Source organism: Bactrocera tryoni, unplaced genomic scaffold, assembly GCF_016617805.1.
Source record: "Bactrocera tryoni isolate S06 unplaced genomic scaffold, CSIRO_BtryS06_freeze2 scaffold_11, whole genome shotgun sequence".
NCBI classification, from domain to species: domain Eukaryota; kingdom Metazoa; phylum Arthropoda; class Insecta; order Diptera; family Tephritidae; genus Bactrocera; species Bactrocera tryoni.
Window position 1 is genome coordinate 21,157,756 of NW_024395824.1, and position 23,512 is coordinate 21,181,267.

Sequence of the window (23,512 nt, forward strand, 5' to 3'; positions counted from 1 at the left end):
CGTCGTACAGTACGCCGACCGGACTTCGGACGCAACTAACTTTAGACAGGTACTGACCGCCATTCACAGTGGAGCCATCAACACCTTCACCGACTCCCTTCCCGTGAATGGCGTTCTTGGAGTCAAATCACCACCCATCGCAGACGAAGAGCTCCAGCTGCCGCGAGAAACGCGTGTGACCCTTGCGCAATTTCGTTCTGGATACTGTAGCAGGTTAAACTCCTACTTATCCAGAATAGACCCTGACATACCCGACGTATGTCCTGCATGCAACGAGTCTCCGCATGATACTGACCACCTCTTTGCATGCCCCATAAACCCCACCCTTCTAACACCCTCCTCCCTTTGGTCCGACCCCGTCGAAACAGCACGTTTCTTGGGCCTACCGTTAGATGACATCGACGACAACACAAATGACATTTACCATCCCAACGGGGATTGAATTTCCGTTAAAACAACAACAACAACAACAGCTGGATAAACATGTTCGTTTACAATTAAGAGATTTTGTGACTGTCACTTTCTGAATTGCAAAATCGTCTAAAGTCACAAAAATTGTCTCTAATTTAAAATCTCAATTTAGAGACTTGTAACTGTAACACAGTACAGAATCGCTCGATTAAACGGCAAAAATCTCAAAACTGTACGTTATGTTTTAATTTTAACCCTGTGGACTCTTCACTGGATTGCATGGTTTGTAATTAATTTGTACCTCAGTTATTCATATTCATGGTGACTTTCTGTTTGTTCGTCTGTATTTGCATGTGCAAGCGATAGCTTGAATAAAAAGTATGATATTTTGATGAAACTTGGTGCACGTGATCCTGTGCACCCAAAGGCCACGTCCACAAAATCTTGTTAATAGAAAACTTACTTAAGTCATAACTAAGACGTAAGTTAAGATACAAAAATGTTGCAATTCCCTCGACGGCCGGTTCTATGTTACCGGATTTTATCGGGCCAAGGGCTATTTTCCGGCGATCTAATCCTGTTTGGATCGGTGACTTAGTTTGAGCTTTTCATCACTGGAACAACTCCTTGTTGTAGTTGCTCGGCATCCTTCCGACTTGTGCTGGCATTGCGTCCAACCTTGGCCCGGGGAAATTCTTCTGCTGCGTCGGTGCTAAAAGGCTGTCCTAACTCCACCTCGGTGTAATACATGCAGCGAATGGACCCATGTTGTAGTTGTTGTTCTAACGGGTACCTAGTCTCCGTGGGGTGATGGCTTAACTCCGATTACGCCATTCACTGGAAGGGAGTCGATGAAGGTGTTGATGGCTCCACTGTGAATGCCTAATGTCGTCGACGTATGTAACTGAGGAATACCCTCTTGATCTTCCAAACCAGGTGACTGCAGGGGTGATTTTTGTGAAAGCATTCCTGCAGAAACTGCCTGGAGAGGAGTTCATTATGCTCTTTAACTGGGAGCATACGGGCCTTACTATGTAGGGATTCAATGGAAGACATCAAAAGGCATCCTGTCGTAGTCCGGAGTGCAGTGTTCTGACAAGTTTGAAGTTTCCTCATCTGCGTGCCACTGCATCCAGGCGACCATATTGGTGCGGCGTATTTAAGGACCGACCGGGTGATTATCTTATATGTTGCCGACAACGTTTCTTTGTCTTTTCCCCTATGTGCTGCCGGTTAGCGATTTGAGGATTTTGTTGCAGCTCTGTACATTGGTGATAATCGCATTCGTATGGGGAGTGAAGGAGGATAGACTATCGAAAGTTACACCTAAAATCTTAGGGTTATTGACAGTCGGTATTTTACGTCATCTACTGCAATATTAGGCTCAATTCTAGGATTTGGTGGGGAAGAGTGTTGGGTCCCGTGCAGTGTGGAAACGAGAAAGGTCGGAGAGGTAGTTGTTTACTTTCGAACACATGCCATCGATTCCATTGCCCGACGTCAATATCGTGCAATCATCGGCGTACGAGGTTATGAAAATCTCCTCTGGTGACTGTGGGAGTTTCGAGATGTAGAAGTTAAACAGTAACGGGGAGAGGACACCACCTTGCGGAACCCCCTGTTTAATTCTTTTCAGTTTAGATGTTTCACCTCGAAATAGTACGGACGATTGACGGACGTTCAGGCAGTTCATGGTCCACCTCTTCAGTCCTGGAGGAAGCTTACTTTTCTCGATGTCCTGCAGTAGCGTTGTGTGGTTAACTGTGTCAAAAGCTTTTGACAAGTCCAACGCTACGAGGATCGTTCTCTAACAGGGTGGTTTCTGGTTGAGGCCACGAACTATCTGAGCGTTTATGACGCTAAGTGCTGTGGTGGTGCTGTGCACTTTTCGTAAGTCATGCTGATGTTTTGCTAGGCTCAGGTGGTGAGTGAAGGTCGGGAGTAGCAAGACCTCAAGTGTCTTCACTTCTAGGGAGAGGAGAGTTATCGGACGATAGGACTCCCCTTTGTTGGCAGGTTTCCCAGGTTTCAGTAGTGGGAGCACTCTTCCGACTTTCCACACATCGGGTATTTGAAGAGTGGTCTGCGACAGGTTGAGGACCTTGGTGACATGACTTACTCCCGTAGAGCCTAGATGCTTTAGCAGTAGCATGTTGATTCCGCCAGGGCCAATGGATTGAGAAGATTTCGATTTGTTGATGACATTGTGAACCTCCTCATCGGCGAAAGTAAGTGGCGCGTAGTCGGTTGGCATTTTTCGCAGCCGTCGGTTAACACATCGTTTGGCTCTGTCTATCGAAGGGTGCAGTGGAAATTGCCGGCTAAAATAGCTCGCGCTTTTTTTCGGGTCCGAAGACGCATGACCATTGAATTGAACTTCAACTAGGTCATCACATCATCAACCTTGGCAGTAGCCCAAAGCTTACTCACAACGGTGGAGAGGTTGCAGGACTTCACGTGCTCCGTCCATTTCGTCCGCTGGTGTTGATTAACTAATCCCCGAATTGTGATCCTTTATTCGGGGATCACCGGGATCGACATGGCCTTAGTTAAAACAGCTGCTTCGACTAGGAAATTATGGCAGAGTTTCGCAATTCTTGAAGCGAGCAATAGCGCAGCGGTCACCTTGCGGAATTGACGTTCGCCAACAGTTATGTCCGAAGGGATGGGTGGAGCGGTGAAGGTGTGCTCAGTAAATTTTGTGATGCGGACCCAGTTAGCTTTGTTAAAGTTAACGAAGGTTGTCCACAGAAACGAAGTCGGCAGGTTTATCGACCGAGATAATTATTGGCAGATGGTCTGATGTGAGATTTAGCATACGTCGCCAGGTTATGCTATTTATCAGACCACCACTAGCGATGGTAATATGGGGCGAGCTATTACAGGTACCTACCTCCATCGCCCTTTGACAGGCAAGGGTGGTTTTCACCACGATGTGGCGCACCTATATTCTTGTGATATCCTGTAGGGCAACATGTAACTGGGGGGGGATGTATATATTAAATATTTCGAGCTCGACATCGCCTGACCGCATAGCTATACCCAGACATTCTAGGATAGTATCTGTGCGATATTAAACGGTGAGATCTTTACGTAAAACGTTGAAACCGGCAAAACTTACAAGGTCTGAGCGGCTGTTTAGTTTCGTTTCTTGGACCGCAGCTATCAATACGCGTTCCCGGTTCATAAGTGCAACTATCTCCTCAATCTTGCTCTGGAGTCCGTTGGAGCTAAATTTTAAGATGAGGATTTGACGCGGGTGTCCGTGAGTGATCGTGGGAGTGAGGGAGTGACGGGTAGGTGGTGTTTGTTGCAGCTGTAGAATAGGGGCGGTTGTCGCACAGGGGTGTTGGTTGGCGACTTGCTAAGAACAATTGCAAACCAATTCTGATTTTCAATGGTGTCACAGAATCTGTTTGGATTTTCGTCTTTTTGACAAAACTTGTAAATTAATACATTTGGAAGCAATCCTATTAAAGTTTTTAAAGAGTTCGGAATTAAAGAAAGATTTTAAGAGATAACATTTATCGATTGAATAAATACGCATTTTTGTGTTAAATTACTTAATACCTTAAATATCCGATTTTTTTTTTAAAACTCAATAATTAAGACATGTCGTGTTTTTTACTTATGTTTTTGCCTATTGAAATAAAAATAAATTAATTCGAAAAAACAAAATAACTTGATTTCTTAACTTACATTTCAAATCTGTGAGCGAATATCTTCTTGCTTTGTTTCTGATAGCAAAATCGATGAAATTTGTTTCCGTGACACCCAAAACCGATACAAATTCTGTTTCGAATATCAAACCAATAATATCTGATTTCATAACACCTACTACTCTCTTTTTTTATCGGTTTCAGTTCTGATTCCGGCAAATATCAGATTCTACAACACCTCTGATTAAGTAAATGCTTCACAGTTTTTGTACTCAGGGTGGTACGGCAGGGCTTGTTGTATTTTGTTTTTGGAACTACACGGCCAATAACTCAATTAGTGCGTAATATAAAAACCAAAAGAATGCCACGCAATTCACCAATGAAATTTGTTAAGTTTACGGAGACGATGCTGTATCAGTCCGTGTAGCACAACAATGGCTCGCTCGCTTCCGTACTAGAAATTTCGAAATTTCGATTTACACTCTAGCGGAAAAATTGCAAAAAGTGGTCGACCAAAAATTGTACATCTTTGTTTATTTATTTATTAGTATAAGTATAAAAAAAAATAAGTTGAAGTTTCATTAGAAATACGAAGTACGGCTTTTTTGACTACCCAATATTTCAGGAATGTTTTCGGCCGCTAAGATAACAACATACCGTATACATCGGTCAATATACACGATATCTTAGCTAAATTAAGTCAACGTATTATATAGGATATAGTGTGTTATTCGGTTCACGAATTACATCATCATTCATATATTACACATAATCTCTCCTTTTCTAAAAGACTTATCTTTATATTCTTGTTTCATTTAATTTTTTTCAAGATAACTAAGTTAAGAGTTGAACACTGCTCTGTTTATACAAATTGCTCCTCGTGCTTGGAATCACGTGACCCATTTTGTGGCTGGTGTTCTTTGGAAAAACGATGTACTGTACGATCTACATGTCAAAAGGACACTTCTGCTGCTCGTTGGCTCTCTTTAGGAAGTGGTCAACAATGTATCGATTTCGAGTCTGTTGTTCCGGACAAAATACCGATATCAGAGCGTACAGAAGTGCAGTTAATTATACGTACTTTGCCAGAACCACTCAATGCTAAATATCGTTGCGTTTTTGGAAATTCTACTCCCATCGACGCTGATGTTATTGAAAATGGTTTAGCTTGTATGACTCCACTATTAGAGGAAAGGCCAAATATACTTCCAAATATGGACCATGTTCTTGTTCCACTAGCTGTTCGAAGTTCTGAAACAAATAAGGACTTTGTATCACGTTCATTTGCATTTTTTGATTGTTCGCGACATAACACCTGTCAGAACTGCGTTCGGAGTATTTGGGGTTGTAATTGGTGCATTTATGATAATAGGTGTGTACATCGAATGGAGCAATGCAGGAATATAGAGAACGTAATTATTAATGAAAAACTCTGCCCCCACTTAAAATCCTTCCGCCAACCGATATTACTACCTGTACAAGTGCCAAAGGAAATACGACTAGAAATTGAAAACCTACCGAAGCCGAAAAGTGCTCATTCAGGATTTCTGTGCACAGTGCAAATAGAAACATCACAAATGCTTTTACCAGCGCGAATTGAATCTAATAATATTGTAGTATGCGAAAAAACTCTGGTACGTAAATAAAATGTGAAATTTTTAATTTAAATCTAATTTACATGTACATTTAGTATTTCTACGAAACAAATACACGTGAATATGAAGCCAAAGTGGATATTACATGGAATCGCCAACATTATGTCGATACGGCAACGATCATTCTATACAAATGTGATGTATTGGGCTCACATCGGGAGCATGCCGATTGTAGTTTATGTGTTACAAGAGACCCGAAATATCAATGTGCGTGGTGTGGTAATTCTTGTGTCTACAACGAAACTTGTTCGACTGATATATTAGAACAGTCAGTGGTAATGTACGGCTCGCCATATTCATTAGTTCGTGCTCATGATTGCCCTCGTCCCCGCATTGACATGATTAAACCATTATCAGGACCAATTGAAGGCGGAACCTTAATTACTATTGAAGGTAGCAATCTTGGTATACGAGAAGAAGATGTTCGAGGAAAAATATCGATTGGCAAGGTTCCATGTGTATTGGTTAATTATGAAATTTCTGTAAAAATTGAATGTCGTACTGGCCCTGTTGCGCATGAGCTCTCTGCTCCTATAAAAGTTGCAAACGAAGCTGGCTACACAGAGTCTAGTGTCCAGTTTCATTACAAGAATATACAACTTAATGGACTGCAACCAACACTAGGACCTAGGTCAGGAGGTACTCAAATTTCCCTTATGGGAAAGTATCTCAATATCGGGTCACGTATACGGGCTTTTCTAGATGAATATGAATGCCATATAAATGTTACTCAAGCATCCTCCTCCCGCTTAACTTGCATTACTTCCGAAGCTACTCAACCGGAACCGATACGAACTTTACATTTAGTCATAGATGGTGCTAATCGTACATACACCTGCAATAATCCATTATTTCCACACACTTTTCAGCAAGAAAAATTGAACAGCCAACAACATGTTGTATCCGCTGAATTGAATTACAATCACCATTATCTTACACCCACGCCACGAGTATGTTCCATATTTAACTATACACAAGATCCGCGTATAATGCAAATAAAACCCTTACGAAGTTTTATAAGTGGTGGAAGGGTAATGACAGTACATGGCATACATCTCGACTCGATACAGAAGCCGGAATTAGAAGTACTGATTGACAGTGAGCGTGTAAATAAAAGTGCTTGTACTGTTATAAACTCTAATCAGATGGAATGTCCATCACCAGCAGTTAATTTAAAATTTTTGGAGTACAAAGCTTTTTTAGACCAAATCTCAACAGCGGTCGCTAACCCATCTGTTTCACCGCTTACTAAATATACTTTTGGTACCATTAATAAACGCAGTCCACAAAGTAAAGATAGCACATATGTATACACATCGGCAAGTAATACTGCTAGTGGTTACTTTTCTGGAACCGGTGCTAGTTCTGATGTTGCCGCTTTTGTTAAAATACGAGAAGCCCAATTAAGTCTTCAAGTAGGCTTTATTATGGACAATGTGCAGTGGGTACGCGATTTAAACAAATACTTTCAAAGTATACGTAGCATCATGGTTTACGTGCCTGATCCGAAGTATACTCCGTTCCCGGGAGGTACTAAGTTGTATAAAGGCGATACCCTTGTAATAGAAGGCGAAAAATTAAACATTGCTGCTGATGAGTATGACGTAAATGTAACAATTGGTACTATGCGGTGTAATATTACGAGCTTAGCGCTAAACCAATTAGTTTGTATTCCTCCAGAAAATCAGCCAGTTCCAACTGACGAAACTGGAGCGGAGCAGCCAAACTCGTTGCCTTTAGTAGTTGTAAAAGTCGGCCGAAATCTGCGTTTTGTGATCGGCCATTTAAAGTATGACTTACATAAATCATACACATATTCAAATGCCCTAGTAGCTATTATTGTAACAGTTATCACCGCATTAGTAGCTTTGTTTGTAGTTCTAATTATCTATAGAAGAAAATCAACGCAGGCAGAACGTGAATACAAACGAATTCAAATTCAAATGATTACATTGGAAAGCAATGTGCGTTCAGAATGTAAACAAGCATTTGCCGAATTGCAAACCGATTTGACTGATTTGACCGCTGATTTAGAAAGTACTGGCATACCTACGCTCGACCATGTCAATTACATAATGAAAGTGTTCTTTCCTGGAGTTTCCAATCATCCAATTTTGGTAGCACCGAAGGTAAATGTAAATATATATATCTTGGTATAAATTCGATTAAACTTGTGTACAGAAATGTCACAGATTTTTTTTTTATTGTTTTACTATGACATTATTTTGTGAAAATGCCAAAACTTTTCCCATTTTCTCTTCCTACTTTTTATACTCTCGGAGCATGTTTGTACGGAATACAAAAGTTTTACTTATACCGCCCGTGCAACCGGCTTTGGTTAAGCTAGACAGGCAACTCGCCCCCAAAATGAATATAAAGCGCTGTAACCAAAACCTGGTACTGATGAATTTGTCATGTTTCTAAAAGTTTTAATTTCACATTTTCTTCTTAATATACGGTGTAAATTGTTAAATTGTATAATTGTCATACATTTTCGATATAATATCATTTTAAATTTTATCAGGTTCTTTCATTTTACGATATGTAAAACAAGCACCAACAAAGATAGGAATACAACTTTTCGCATATAGTGCTTCCCTAAAAGGGACACAGCTTAGCTATCAATCGCAGAACAATTAATGGGATAGTTGTTTCATTCTTTTTAATTTTTTTTGTAGAAAAATGAAATAATCCACATAAATGTGCAGTTATGTATTTAGCCTAGATCGTTTACATGGTAAAATTTATTTAAAAAGTCCGTGTTTTACGGCGTCTTCACTGTTCGATCCTTTTTAAGTAAACATTTTGCGAAAATACTTAATATGTTTTTACATCAATAGTTACATTTCATATATTTATTTTCACAATTATTTTTTAGCTAAGAATGAATATTCCCCATAGTCCATACGATACAGCCATGCTTCAATTCGAACAACTGATAAGCAACAAATATTTTGTATTGACATTTATTGAAACACTGGAATCTCAGAAAACGTTCACTATCCGCGACAAGTAAGTAATATAATATTTGAATTGAACATAAATAAATTTTTTATTCGGGTAGAGTTAATGTTGCTTCGCTGTTAATGATCGTTTTGATGAATAAAATGGAATATACCACAGAGATTTTGAAGTGTCTATTATTACGTTTAGTAGATAAGTCAGTAGTGGGAAAGTATCCGCAGTTAATGTTACGTCGTACTGAAAGTGTTGTCGAAAAAATGCTTACCAATTACATGGCGATTTGTATGTACGACTATTTAAAGGAATATGCTGGTTCAAGTTTGTTCTTATTGTTTAAAGCCATCAAACATCAAATAGAGAAAGGTCTTGTAGATGCTATAACACATGAGGCACGGTACTCGTTATCAGAAGAGCGATTATTACACGAGCAAATCCCACATTCTGTTGTGATGCTACACATAGTGCAGGATGATCTTGATGAAAAAGTCCAGTGCAAAGTACTTGATTGGGATACCATTTCACAAGTAAAATCGAAGGTACTGGATGCCCTTTTTAAAAATACACCATTTTCTTGCCGACCTTCAGTGAATGAAGTCGATTTAGAATGGCGTCATGGTCGTGGCGGTCACTTAACATTGCAAGATGAGGATTTAACCACCAAGACAATAAATGGATGGAAACGCCTAAACACTCTGGCCCATTACGGAGTGAAGGAATCTGCAGTTATGTCGCTGATAGCACGTCAAGGGGATGGTTTTAACACACATTACAATAAAAATCAGCAATCGTATAATAATTGTAATAAAACATAACTGTGAAGCATATGTATTGCTAATAACTAATTAGATATTTTTGCAGTTTATTACATTAATAATTCGCAATCCCAAATTATTATTAACAATGACATCGAAAGTGGACCACAGCAACCGCGAGTGTATCATTTGGTGAAACCAGTAGGGAATGATCATTTTATGAATATTAAAAATACTGCCATTTCCGGTGGCAACGTAACCTCTGCGGCATGTAGCGCAGTTAGCGACCGCATAAACAAGACTATACCTGAAGTTTATTTAACGAGATTGTTAGCGGCTAAAGGGACTGTACACAAATTTGTTGATGATTTTTTTGCTACGATACTAACTGTAAATGAAGAATTACCTCCGTCTGTAAAATGGCTATTTGATCTTTTTGACGAAGCCGCACGAAGATACCAAATTGTCGACACAGAAATACTCCAAGCATGGAAATCAAACAGTTTACCGTTGCGGTTTTGGGTAAATTTTATAAAGAATCCAGACTTTATATTTGATGTAAATAAAACAGTAACCTTGGACTCTTGCCTAAGTGTAATAGCGCAAACTTTTATGGATGCGTGTTCAACAACTGAGCATCGACTTGGGAAAGATTCTCCTTCTAACAAGTTGTTATTTGCCAAGGTTTGTTCCGAATATACTGTTATATATGATGGTTTTGTATGATTTTAATATTTTTAGGACATTCCGCAGTATCGTAAGATGGTTAGACAATTTTATCGCGATATCGCTCGTTTGCCTCAAATAAGTGATCAAGAAATTAGTACAGCTATGCAGCAGTTATCAGTGCAACAGAGTGATGAGTTTGACACGTTAGTGGCGTTAAAAGAGCTTTATATATACGTTACAAAATATTGGGATGAGGTAAGTTAGATAATTCCTTTAACTCAGCAGTTTATGACATGAATCTTGCAGTTTTCATATAAAATCCCTGCACACGAATAATATACCACAATGGTTAGTTGTTATGATAGAGTAAACAAATTATACTGGTAAACACTGTTTTTGCCACACGAATTTTCAGAGGATTTTATTCATGTTGGTGTACCCTCATTAACAATCAATACAAAGTATAAAAGAAAGTCGATTTTTCTGTCCCTTTGTATGCTTAAATCTTTAAAACTACGCAACAGTTTTTGATGCGGTTTTATTAATAGATAGAGTGATTAAAAATGAAGGTTTATATGTATAATAACGTCCATTAAATAGTGGAGAAATGCTGTTATTTTTGAGATTTTTAATGTGATGTAAATAATTACATTTTTTCCGCTTACATTGCAAACGCAGGCTGAACCCCACGAGATTTATCAAAATAATGTACTAAACAGCGTTTGAAAAGTTTGGGGTGCCAATGCCAGCTAATACTACTAATTTAGATTTCGATTCCCACGGCACACGGTCCTACGCACCGGGATTGACTCGGATTTCATCCGACCAAGGGCTGTTATTTCGGCGATCTAACTCCGCTTGGATCGGTGAGTGTTAATTTGTGTTTGTCGTCATTGGAGCAATGCCTTGCTCCGTATCCTCCTGACTCGTGCTAGCATTGAGTACAACCCGGGCCCGGAGGAATTTCTCTGCTGCGTTTTCGCAAACAGGCTGCATCCAAACTTCACCTCGGTCAGGTGTTAAACATGCATTGGATGGAGCCATCTTAAGACCTGCTCAGGCTCACAGGGAGTGGACCACGAGTTACGTTGCTCCATGTTGCCTACGCAATACTGCAACACTAGCCTCTACGGCTGTGCAATCTGCATAGAGTTCGCGCGCTGCGCCGCCACTCACCCCGAGCGGCCAACAGAGGACGTCCACGGTCCCCAGGAGCTCAAAAAGGCAACATAGCTCCCACTCTGACTTGTCCCTCTCCCCAACCTTCATCCTGCTCCAATCCTCGTGCGAGAACCAATCAGCAACTCACACAGTCTGCTCCTTGTGTCAGACCGTCATACGTCGGAATGTTACATCAGTTAAGAGCAATTCCTGCACTGGCTGGTGTCACTTCTCGGCGCGTTTCGGCCTGCTCACCACACGTGAGTGGAGTGATTTGTACGTTGCCCCCGCAACACACAACAGTGGCGTCGCCAACCAACATCCCAGTGCGACAACCGCCCCTGCGGATTCTGCAGCTGCAACAAATACCACCCACATGTCACTCCCTCACCCCCAGGATCATCCACGGACACCCGCGACCAGCCCGTGTTCTTCAATTTAACTGCAACGGACTCCCGAGTAATATCGAGGAGATAGTTGCACTTATGAATCGGGAACGCGTATCGATAGCTGCGGTCAAAGAAACTACACTAAACAGCCGCTAAGATCTTCTGAGTTGTGCCGGTTTCAACGTAATACGTAAAGATCGCGTGCGAGATAATGGTGGTGGCCTAGCCTTCATATTGCACAACGCCGTGCAGTATCGTCTAATCGATGAAGACGAATATAGGCGCGCTACTTCGTGGTAAAAACCGTTTGGTACAAAGCGACTTTAACGCGCACCACGATTTTTGGCATTCCTGCCTGTCAAATGATCGTAGGGGATGGAGCTACCGGGACAGGTTGACGATTCGACATTCTGCACAATTAATGACGAAGCCCCCACCAGAGTTATGGTTACCTGTAATAGCTCGTCCGATATTACCATTGCTAGTAGTGGTCTGATAAATAGCATAACCTGGCGACCTATGCTAGCTCTCACATCAGACCATCTGCTCATAATTATATCGATCGAGAAACCTGCCGACTTCGTTTCTGTGGACAACCTTCGTTAACTTTAACAAAGCTAACTGGGCCGGCTTCACAGAATTTACTGAGAGCGCTTTCAACGCTCTACCCATTCCTACGGACGTATGCGTTGGCGAACGTCGATTCCGCAAGGTGATCGCTGCAGCTACAGCTTGCTTCATCCCGGCTGGACGAATAGCGGAAATCCGCCCCAATTTCCCAGCGGAAGCAGCCGTTTTAGCTAACGAGCGCGACACCTTACGCCATGCCGATCCCGGGGATTCCCGAATAAGGGATCTCAACGCCATTCGGCGTATGGTAAATCATCATAAGCGGACGAAATGGATAGGGCACGTGAAGTCCTGCAACCTCTCCTCCGGTGTGAGTAAGCTTTGGGCTACTGTCAAAGCTTTGTCTAACCCGAAGAGACATGACGACCGAGTTGAAGTTCAATTCAATGGTCATGCCTCTTCGGACCCGAAGAAGTGCGCGAGCTATTTTAGCCGGCAGTTTACACTGCACCCTTCGGTAGACAAAGCCAAACGATGTGTTAACCGACGGCTGCGAAAAATGCCAACCATCGATGAGGAGGTTCTGAATGTCATCAACAAATCGAAATCTTCTCAATCCATTGGCCCTTATGGAATCAACATGCTAATACTAAAGCATCTAAGCTCTACGGGAGTGAGTCATCTCACCAAGGTCCTCAACCTGTCGCAGACCACTCTTCAAATACCCGATGTGTGGAAAGTCGGAAGAGTGCTCCCACTACTGAAACCTGGGAAACCTGCCAACAAAGGGGAGTCCTATCCTCCGATAACTCTCCTCTCCCCAGAAGTGAAGACACTTGAGGTCTTGCTACTCCCGACCTTCACTCACCACCTGAGCCTAGCAAACCATCAGCATGACTTACGAAAAGTGCACAGCACCACCACAGCACTTAGCGTCATAAACGCTCAGATAGTTCGTGGCCTCAACCAGAAACCACCCTGTCAGAGAACGATCCTCGTAGCGTTGGACTTGTCAAAAGCTTTTGACACAGTTAACCACACAACGCTACTGCAGGACATCGAGAAAAGTAAGCTTCCTCCAGGACTGAAGAGGTGGACCATGAACTGCCTGAACGGTCGTCAATCGTCCGTACTACTTCGAGGTGAAACATCTAAACTAAAAAGAATTAAACAGGGGGTTCCGCAGGGTGGTGTCCTCACCCCGTTACTGTTTAACGTCTATATCTCGAAACTCCCGCAGCCATCAGAGGGGGTTTCCATAACTTCGTACGACAACGATTGCACGATATTGACGTCAGGCAATGAAATCGATGGCATGTGTTCGAAAGGAAACAACTACCTCTCCAACTTTTTTCGTTTCCTCACTGCACGGAACCTCGCACTTTCCCCCACCAAATCCACAGCGACCATTTTTACGTACTGGACGAAGAAGTATAGACTGGAGCCTAATATTGCAGTCGATGGCGTCAAAATTCCGACTGTCAATAACCCTAAAATTTTAGGTGTAACCTTTGATAGCCTTTGCTCCTACACTCTCTACTCCTCAAGTCGCTAGCCGGCAGCACATCGGCCGGCCGGTCCTCAAGTACGCTGCACCAATATGGTCGCCTGGATGCAGTGGCACGGTTAGGAAACTTCAGACCTGTCAGAACACTGCACTCCGGACCACAACAGGATGTCTTTTGATGTCTCCCATCGAACACCGTCATAGTGAGACGCTTACACTCCCCGTTAAGGAGCATAATGAAGTCCTCTCCAAGTAGTTGCTGCTGGGATGTTTTCGTAGAAATTACCTTTGCAGACATCTGCTTGGAGCGGAACCGCCTCCTAGGAGCATCAAAAGGGCTTTCCTTAGCTACGTCGACGACATCGTACAGTACGCCGACCGGACTTTGGACGCAACTGACTTTCGACAGGTACTGACCGCCATTCACAGTGGAGCCATCAACATCTTCACCGACTCCCTTCCAGTGAATGGCGTTCTTGGAGTCAAACCACCCCCCCATCGCAGACGAAGAGTTCGAGTTGCCGCGGGAAACGCGAGTGACCCTAGCGCAGCTTCGTTCTAGATATTGTAGCAGGTTAAACTACTACTTATCCAGAATAGACCCCGAAATATCCAATATATGTCCTGCATGCAACGAGTCTCCGCATGACACTGACCACCTCTTTGCATGCCCTACCAACCCCACCCATCTAACACCCTTTTCCCTTTGGTCCGAACCCGTCGAAACAGCCAGTTTCCTGAGCCTCCCCTTAGATGACGTCGACGACCATACCATTACCATCCTAACGGGGATTTAGCAGATTTAACTAACAGTTCTGAATACACAAGAGAAACTTCATACGATCAAATTAGACTTCTACAAAATATAGCTCAAAATGAGCCACGATTAAACATCGATCTGAAAAAAGTGCTCACTGCATTACTATCAACAATTCATAACAATGAAGAGAAATTGTTTTTCAGTGATGCCCCAGGAGGTACAGGAAAATCATTTTTAATCAACCTGCTTTTAAAAAAGTGAGTTCTACCGAAAAAATTGCGTTAGCTGTTGCATCATCCGGCATTGCCGCTACGCTTTTGGAAGGAGGCCGAACCGCTCACTCTACATTCAAGCGCTCGCTGAAAATCGCCAGCGATGCACTGAAAACTTTCACAATAGAGTGCACAATACTCACAGGATGTGGTTCCGGAGAAGATGCATTGATTCCCCGAATCCCTCTAATACCATCGGATTTACCCTTCCAATTTAAACGATTACAGTTTCCGGCAAAGACATTTTTCGCAATGGCCATTAATAAATCGCAGGGTCAAACCTTCAACGTTGCAGGTTTAGATTTGAGCGTTAACTGTTTTTCCCATGGCCAACTGTATGTCGCTCTTTTAAGAGTAACCTCTAGAATAAAAATGTTTGTATTGTCTAACGACAAGAAAGCTGTGAACGTTGTATACTCTAAAGACATTCTAAAATATATATTAATTGTTGTAAAAATAAATAGGTAAAAATGTAGTGGATGAATTTAGATATTCCGAAGATATTAAGTGTTCAAAAATGAACATGTACGTTGATACCAAAGGACATTCAGTACGCATCAATATATTTAGTTTTATTATACTTAAGAATGTTCAACATATTAGATAAAATATGAAACTGTGTAATTCTCACTATTTTAAAAACACATACAGTCCACTAAAATTGAATAATTACTTTTTCCCTCGGCAATATGTTCAAATATATTGGCATATCTTCGCCAATGCTGAGGCAGTACAAAGCAAATACATAAACAAATGCATAAGGATACATACATTTACATGAGGCATGTATGCATTTATATGTAATACGTATGCACTCAATAAGTTACAAACATATTTACTTAAGATATGCATTTAGGCAATTGACCAGTGGTAAGAAATATTTGATAAAGCTAGTTTTTTGTTCAGTAAGAACTCTTCATGGTTTAGGAAAGAGGTATTGTTTTGCTCCAAATTTAACACGTGCGGGCCACAGGCGGTAATGAGGCGAAAGCTCTGTGCAAAGTGGGTGCCTCGCAGGTTCATAATCTAAACGAATAAACAACGAATTGCTGATTGTCCTCGGGACTCATTTCGTCTCTTTCAAACTTAGCAAATCTCTTTTCAACGACTGATTTCCCTGGTGCAGAGCCCTAATTCAGCACTACTTTCTCCCAAAAAGCAAAGCTTTATTAACACACGAAATGTTTATGATCCATTTTTTTGTAAACTAACACAAGTTGCATCAAAAAATGCTATATTTCATTAACTAATAGTTATAATCCAACTAATAGAAATAATATAGATGGTAGTTGTTAAGGAGTAGTATTATTTATGTGTCAGCCACAGTAAAGCGTGGGCGGGTCCTCTAGTATATAATAATCACGGCTTGTTTTTTTGTGACAGTCACATAATAATTTCTGACCACTTTTTTAATAACTTCATTTATACGTCTGTATAACTATTGCATTCTACTAACTTGCATCATATATAAGTATACGTTTGTTACATCGTAAACATCCCACGTGTTCTAATGACCCCGACAATTTTTGTTATGTTTGTGTAAAATTATCTTTTTAATCTCAGCATCGTTAAGTCACGTCATTCAGGAGTGTTGTGGAATCCAAGAAAGATTTCCTTAGCTGTAAAAATTGCAAACCAATTCTGATTTTCAATGGTGTCACAGAATCTGTTTGGATTTCGTCGTTTCGAATATGCGCAAAAACAATTCGAATCAGCTGTTTACTAATGTGACAAATCTTGTGAAAGTAATCCTAATAAAATTTACAATCTGTTCGGCAATTTTAACTTTCCTTTTAGAAGAAAAAATTAAAAGAAAAATATTAAGAGATCACAGTAATCCACTTGATGCCACAGAAGAATCGTCAGTGGAATTTAGCTTGTATTTACTGTGTATGTCTTCTTATGGTGTTAAATATCATAGAACCACATATGCAGCCCTCGACGATTCCATCTGTAATTCAATTGGTAGCAACACGGCGTTTTTTAGCCTTCTACAGTTTGCGAAATGCCACAAAGACGCACAATAGTTTCTGAATTGAGTGAGCTGATATTTAGAAAAAGGCCACCTCCTGTTGCTTGGCGCTCGGGAAGGTCCTAACGGGGAAGGTCCTAACGGTGGCCTTTTTTGTAAAACCACCGTCGATTTCGCAATTTATGTCTATATTTATAGCTCAAGAACGACTGAACCGATCTGCCTGAAAATTGGTGATGAGATAGCTTGGAACCTCGGGACGGGCATAGGCTACTTTCTATCGTTTTATGTTAAAAGTCACAACTGTTCATAAATGAAAAAAGTATATTTCAAAACATAAGCATGTGTTCAATATTCATGTAAGAATCATTTGAACATTTTTTTCTTAAAAAATATAAAATGAACACAGCTACTGGCAGGGTGCAGTAGTTTTTGTTTACATATACATATATGAATTATAATGATAGTTGTAACTGAATAAGAAAAGACTAAATCATAATTTGAGATGAGTGCATAATAGATGACAAATATTCCTGAAGGATTGCATAGAACAATGCAAAATGTAAAAGGAAAAATCAAGTCTGTCTTTTCTTACGTGCAATATCTGGGTTTTAGCAGTCGATTTTGCAATTACATTCGATGAATGTTGGACAAAACATTACCCATATGTTTAGATATAGGGCTTCTGCTCTAATCCTGCACTGTTATTCACTATAACAAGAAGCATATACATATATAAGTACATATGTGTAACGACATATAATACAGATGCAGAAACTGTGAAGCTGTTGTTACATCATACATATGTATGTATGTACTATTCCTTAAGTGATTTACGATGTCACTAAAAAATGTAGATTGCCAAATTAACTATTCCATTATATTGTTATCACGATAAATGATATCCCTGACAACAATGTCGCGATCTTAGACTTGTCTATAATATAAAAATGAGTCGCAAAACGTGTTGGTAAGCGCATAACTCAATAACGCTCGAACCAATTTCCCCATTTCTTTTTTATACCCTGAACAGGGTATATAAAGTTTGTCACGAAGTTTGTAACACCCAGAAGGAATCGTCGGAGACCCAATAAAGTATATATATAAATGATCAGTATGTCGAGCTGAGTCGATTTAGCCATGTCCGTCTGTCTGTCTGTCCGTCTGTCTGTCTGTCCGTCTGTCTGTATATATACGAACTAGTCTCTCAGTTTTTAAGATATCTTTTTGAAATTTTGCAAACGTCATTTTCTCTTCAAGAAGCTGCTCATTTGTTGGAACGGCCGATATCGGGCCACTATAACATATAGCTGCCATACAAACTGAACGATCGGAATCAAATGCTTGTATGGAAAACTTTCACATTTGACAAGATATATTCACGAAATTTGGTATATGTTATTTTCTAAAGCAACAATGTAATCTCCGAAGAAATCTTTCAGATCGGTTAACTATAGCATATAGCTGCCATACAAACTGAACGAACGGAATCAAGTTCTTGTATGGACAACTTTCACATTTGACAAGATATATTCACGAAATTTGGTATATGTTATTTTCTCATGCAAAAATGTAATCTCCGAAGAAATTGTTCAGATCGGTTAACTATAGCATATAGCTGCCATACAAACTGAACGATCGGAATCAAGTTCTTGTATGGACAACTTTCACATTTGACAAGATATATTCACGAAATTTGGTATATGTTATTTTTTAAGGCAACAATGTAATCTCTAAAAAACTTGTTTAGAACGGATTACTATAACATATAGCTTTCATACAAACTGAAAACATAGTTACTAACAGAAATGCACCTGTGAAGGGTATTTAGCTTCGGATCAACCGAAGTTAACGTTTTTTCTTGTTTTAAATGCTCGTTGAAGTTCAAAGATGATTTTTACTATGACAAAAATTCGAATACTTGCCGGAAAACCCCTAAAAACAGCCCTTTTATTGAATGTTTGTTTGATAGTAACGCTAAGACTTGAGAACGGCTGCACCACTCTTGATGAAATTTTCTGAGGTAGTTCGTTGTGGATCGGGTAAGGTTTAGAAACAAAAAAAACCCTATACTTTTCATGAGGAAAGGCCGGAAAATTGTAGAATTCCAACAAGTAACTTTTTTCCATACAAATTTCTTTCAATTCTTTTCTCTTTTGTTTCTCAATATTTTGATTTCTAAATTTTTTGAATTGTTCAATTTCGGTCGCTTGATTTTTTATTCCGGCTATACAAAAGAAAAATTATTGAAAATTATTCAGTGAAAACTTTATGTGTGTTTCACACAAGGTGATCAATTATAGATGGAAATTTGTTACGAAGCCACGAAGAGGTCGCGTTAATATCGGTCGTCTTTCCTTTTGCCATCAACGTATGGCAGCTCAATACACATGAACGAGTACTCCGAGGATGCGATAACATACGTGTGGAATTATGGATAGCGGTCAATCAGCAAGCGATCGTCGCGATGTCAAAGCACGACTTTTCAAACAACAGCTACAATGTTTGATGGACTTCATCTTGGAGCAATGTATGTATATATGATGCTATTAGATGCTGCATGTACTCTGTTGAGCAAAAGTGGTTTCCCACACGAACAAATTTTTCTTTGGATGGTGGATGGTGGTTACACCAGATCAAATTGATGAAATCATTTCTGCGGAAATTCCTGATGCAGAGAAAGATCCAGTATTATACGAAGTGATGAAAACCAATATGGTTCATGGACCTTGCGGACACCACAATCCCACTTCGGTAGGTCTGACAAAAAAAGCACGAAACACTATCCACGTGCTTTTATTTCGGAAACGTAAACTGGAAATGATGGATATCTACTATATCGACGACAATAGCAGTACATTTAGCATTCAACTTGGAGGAGTTAATTTCGAAGTCGACAACACATGAATCGTACCATATTCGCCTCTGTTGTCTAATTCAAATTCAAAACTCATTTCAATGTTGAATATTGCAGTTTGGTGAAATCGATCAAATACGTTTGCAAATACGTCACGAAAGAAAGCAACATGGCAATTATTGGCCTTGAACGAGATAAAATCGATCGATACGTGAACTCTTAAATAAGCGCTTTTTAGGATATTTACTTCTGCAATTTATGAACGTTTTCCGACTGTTGTGTGTCTCGCAGTTCATTGGAGAATGGCCAAAGAGTGTATTTCAATCCAGGGAATATACTACAGCCAGTGGAAACACCGCCAGCAACAAAATTAACATTTACGAGTTTTTTCTCAAGTTGTGTCTGTGGTCCGTTTGTGAGAACATTGCTCTATTCGGAAATGCGTTGATGTTACGCATGGAATGCATCGTCAAAGAAATAGTTATGCAGAAAGCAAGGCCAACCAGTAGATGGACGTCCAGGTGTGTTTTCAACTAATGCCTAATTGCTGAGAAATGATAATAAATGGAATCAAACGATGGACGATTCGATACCTACTTCGCATGCCACTGAAGTTCGCACACTTGACGCTATGATCATTTCGACATATCCGCGTCAATTATGGGATACGAACAAAAATTACATTGCCAAAGACAGCGTATTTTTATAAGAATTGGAAATAGGCGAATTCCGATTGATACTTCCAGTGGTTTGATATCAATTCCACCTGCTTTTTGTCAATTCACTTCAACAAAATATGAACTCATCCCGAATGTTTATGCCAACATTATCCAAATTATCTTAACTATCATTGCTTGAGTGCAAGTTAACACCGGTAAACACGTATCCGGTCAACACTCCACTCCCACCGATATTGTTGACGGTGCGTCGGCAGGTTTGAGTGTGGAAATAGCGTAACAACAACTCTCCCACCGATACTGATGACGAAGCGTCGACTAGGTAGCGCGTGACAACAACAACATCGTTACAGCGGAAAAGCAAGAGGTAAAATGCCGAATTGCATTTCGCAAGTCACACGGCAAAACATGTGCAGCAACTGACAGGTAAAACAAAGAGTCAGGTATTTAGGCGTAATCGTCGCAATATTTTATTAAGCAAATCAGTTGTAATAACTCGACCGATACAAACGGCTGCTCTTGTGTAAACAAGAGAAATAAAAAAGATTAAAACTCAACAAGTGTTTTAATAATTGGCGCCCAACGTGGGGCCATAGTGCAGTTCTTGTGTTATCCTTATAAAAGACAAATCCTGTGCGTGGCCATGGTTCGAATCCACCCGACAGTCGCGGAAAAATATTTAACTTAATAAACACTACATAAATAGTGAGAGCTACGAACAATCTTCTATTTTGAAAAATTTTAACCGCAACCATATCATTAAACTCTCATTACATTAAACATATTATTTTGTGAAATTTAAACACTACCTAACCGTGGGAGAAAGTATGCAGCCAATGCTCTAAGAAATAAAGCATCGTAATCCTGTCTTCCTGCTGCAGGATCACAACCCCAGGAATCATCGCGCCTGCTGCCTTATCATACCTTATTTAGTGACATAGCTTATCGAGATATTGAAAATTTCGTGTCAGTAGAGTGATTTAGCAGCTAACTTTGTTCAAAAAATAGAAACATTAAAAACAATTAAAATTTTTTTTACTATCCTTTTTGGTAATTCTTAAATAATAAATTAAATTTGTAAAGGTGGGTAACGGTTAGAAAGGGAAATCCCTATATCCACTTAGCACTTGACTGACTTAGAAAAAATAAAATATGGACGCACAAACTCTAGAAGCTCTTCTTAATACTGCCATTCGTGCTGCGACCGAGCATTCCCAGCGAGAATTTCAGTCTCGGGTTGACGAACTGACAAACAGGTTAGCAAGAATCGAAACACCAGTTCGTGTTACCCAATACGAACCGGTGACTATTCAACCCGGAATACCATGTGACGAATCTTTGGACATTGTGAAAACCTTGCCGGAGTTCAAAGGCGAAGCTACCTGTTATGTGTCTTGGAGACAAGCAGCTCATACTGCTTATAGGGTGTTCAAAGCGTATCCGGGGAGCTCAAGGCTCTACCAAGCGGTAGGCATAATACAAAATAAAGTAGTAGGAGCCGCAGATAGCGTTTTATCCTCTTTTAATACAGTTTTAAATTTTCACGCTATCATTTATCGACTAGACTTTGGCTATGCAGACAAAATACCAATTTATTTAATTGAACAAGAATTGTCGACCCTTTTCTTCTCCTTCTTCTTCTTAATTGGCGTAAACACCGCTTACGCGATTATAGCCGAGTTAACAACAGCGCGCCAGATATCAATATCATCGGCATACGCCAGCAGCTGTACACTCTTATAAAAGATGATACCTTCTCTATTTAGTTCTGCAGCTCGAACTATTTTCTCCAGAAGGAGGTTGAAGAAATCGCACGGTAGGGAATCACCTTGTCTGAAACCTCGTTTGGTATCGAACGGCTCGGAGAGGTCCCTCCCGATCCTGACGGAGCTTTTGGTGTTACTCAACGTCAGTTTACACAGCCGTATTAGTTTTGCGGGGATACCAAATTCAGACATCGCGGCATAAAGGCTCCTTTTAGTGCTGTCGAAAGCAGCTTTGAAATCGACGAAGAGGTGGTGTGTGTCGATTCTTTTTTCACGGGTCTTTTCCAAGATTTGGCGCATGGTGAATATCTGGTCGATTGTTGATTTTCCAGGTCTAAAGCCACACTGATAAGGTCCAATCAGTTTGTTGACGGTGGGCTTTAATCTTTCACACAATACGCTCGATAGAACCTTATATGCGATGTTGAGAGGCTAACCCACGGTAGTTGGCGCAGATTGTGGGGTCTCCTTTTTTATGGATTGGGCATAGCACACTTAAATTCCAATCGTTGGGCATGCTTTCGTCCGACCATATTTTACAAAGAAGCTGATGCATGCTCCTTATCAGTTCTTCGCCGCCGTGTTTGAATAGCTCGGCCGGCAATCCGTCGGCCCCTGCCGCTTTGTTGTTTTTCAGGCGGGCAATTGCTATTCGAACTTCTTCATGGTCGGGTAATGGAACGTCTGCTCCATCGTTGTCGACCCTTAGGCAAGGAAAATCATCAGTGGTGGAGTTCTATTATGCAGTGGAGAGAAAGTTGACTCTGATAGTCAATAAAACAATCATGACCCACGCTGAGAGCACCACGCTGATAGGATCACTTAACAAGAAATATCGGGATGATGCCCTTCGCGTGTTCATTTCGGGACTCAACCGCCCTTTGTGCGATGTTCTCTTCTCCTCTAGACCCGCTGATCTTCCGTCAGCACTTGCCCTAGCGCAGGAACTGGAAGCGAATCAAGCCAGATCAACATTTGCATGCTCCTTTAACAGGCAGGCACCCCATAACTTAGACCCTTATTATTATTCACCCCAATACAGTAGAGTACCTCAAGACCAACGAGGACAAACTCTAACTCAGCAAACCCCAGTACCAATGGACATAGACCCATCATATTCCCGACTCAGACAGAACAGACCCCAGCAACTCCATGGTAATACCGATGGGTACCGTAATCAAGGAGCCTACCCTAAGATAAACCGTCCAGATAACGGAAATACGGCCGGCACATTCAATCGCCAACAGCCCGCGTCAACAGGCTTGAATAAAGAAAAAGCTGAGAAAAGGCAGCATGGTAGTGATCAGCTGCCAATACAAAAAGTTCAGCGTATCAACAATCTCACCCAGGATATGAACCAGAAAGTGAATATTGGAGTGATACCGGCTATGATGGCTATTATCATGACGCAGAACTTAAGAGTGCTGAGTATGACCCGGACGAACCAAAGGACGACGTTAATTTTTTAGGA

At 40.7% G+C, this 23,512-nt stretch overlaps 1 protein-coding gene across 1 annotated transcript in view; it reads left to right on the forward strand.

Annotated features, from left to right (window-relative positions):
* Positions 1 to 23,512, forward strand: part of LOC120779686 (plexin-B) — a 43,547-nt gene that overhangs the window by 5,761 nt on the left and 14,274 nt on the right. Inside the window, exons 4-9 of the mRNA XM_040112044.1 lie at positions 4,901 to 5,704; positions 5,761 to 7,854; positions 8,604 to 8,737; positions 8,790 to 9,487; positions 9,548 to 10,125; positions 10,183 to 10,365. Of these exons, the coding sequence (XP_039967978.1) occupies positions 4,901 to 5,704; positions 5,761 to 7,854; positions 8,604 to 8,737; positions 8,790 to 9,487; positions 9,548 to 10,125; positions 10,183 to 10,365 (4,491 nt within the window). The remainder of the gene's footprint in view (positions 1 to 4,900; positions 5,705 to 5,760; positions 7,855 to 8,603; positions 8,738 to 8,789; positions 9,488 to 9,547; positions 10,126 to 10,182; positions 10,366 to 23,512) is intronic.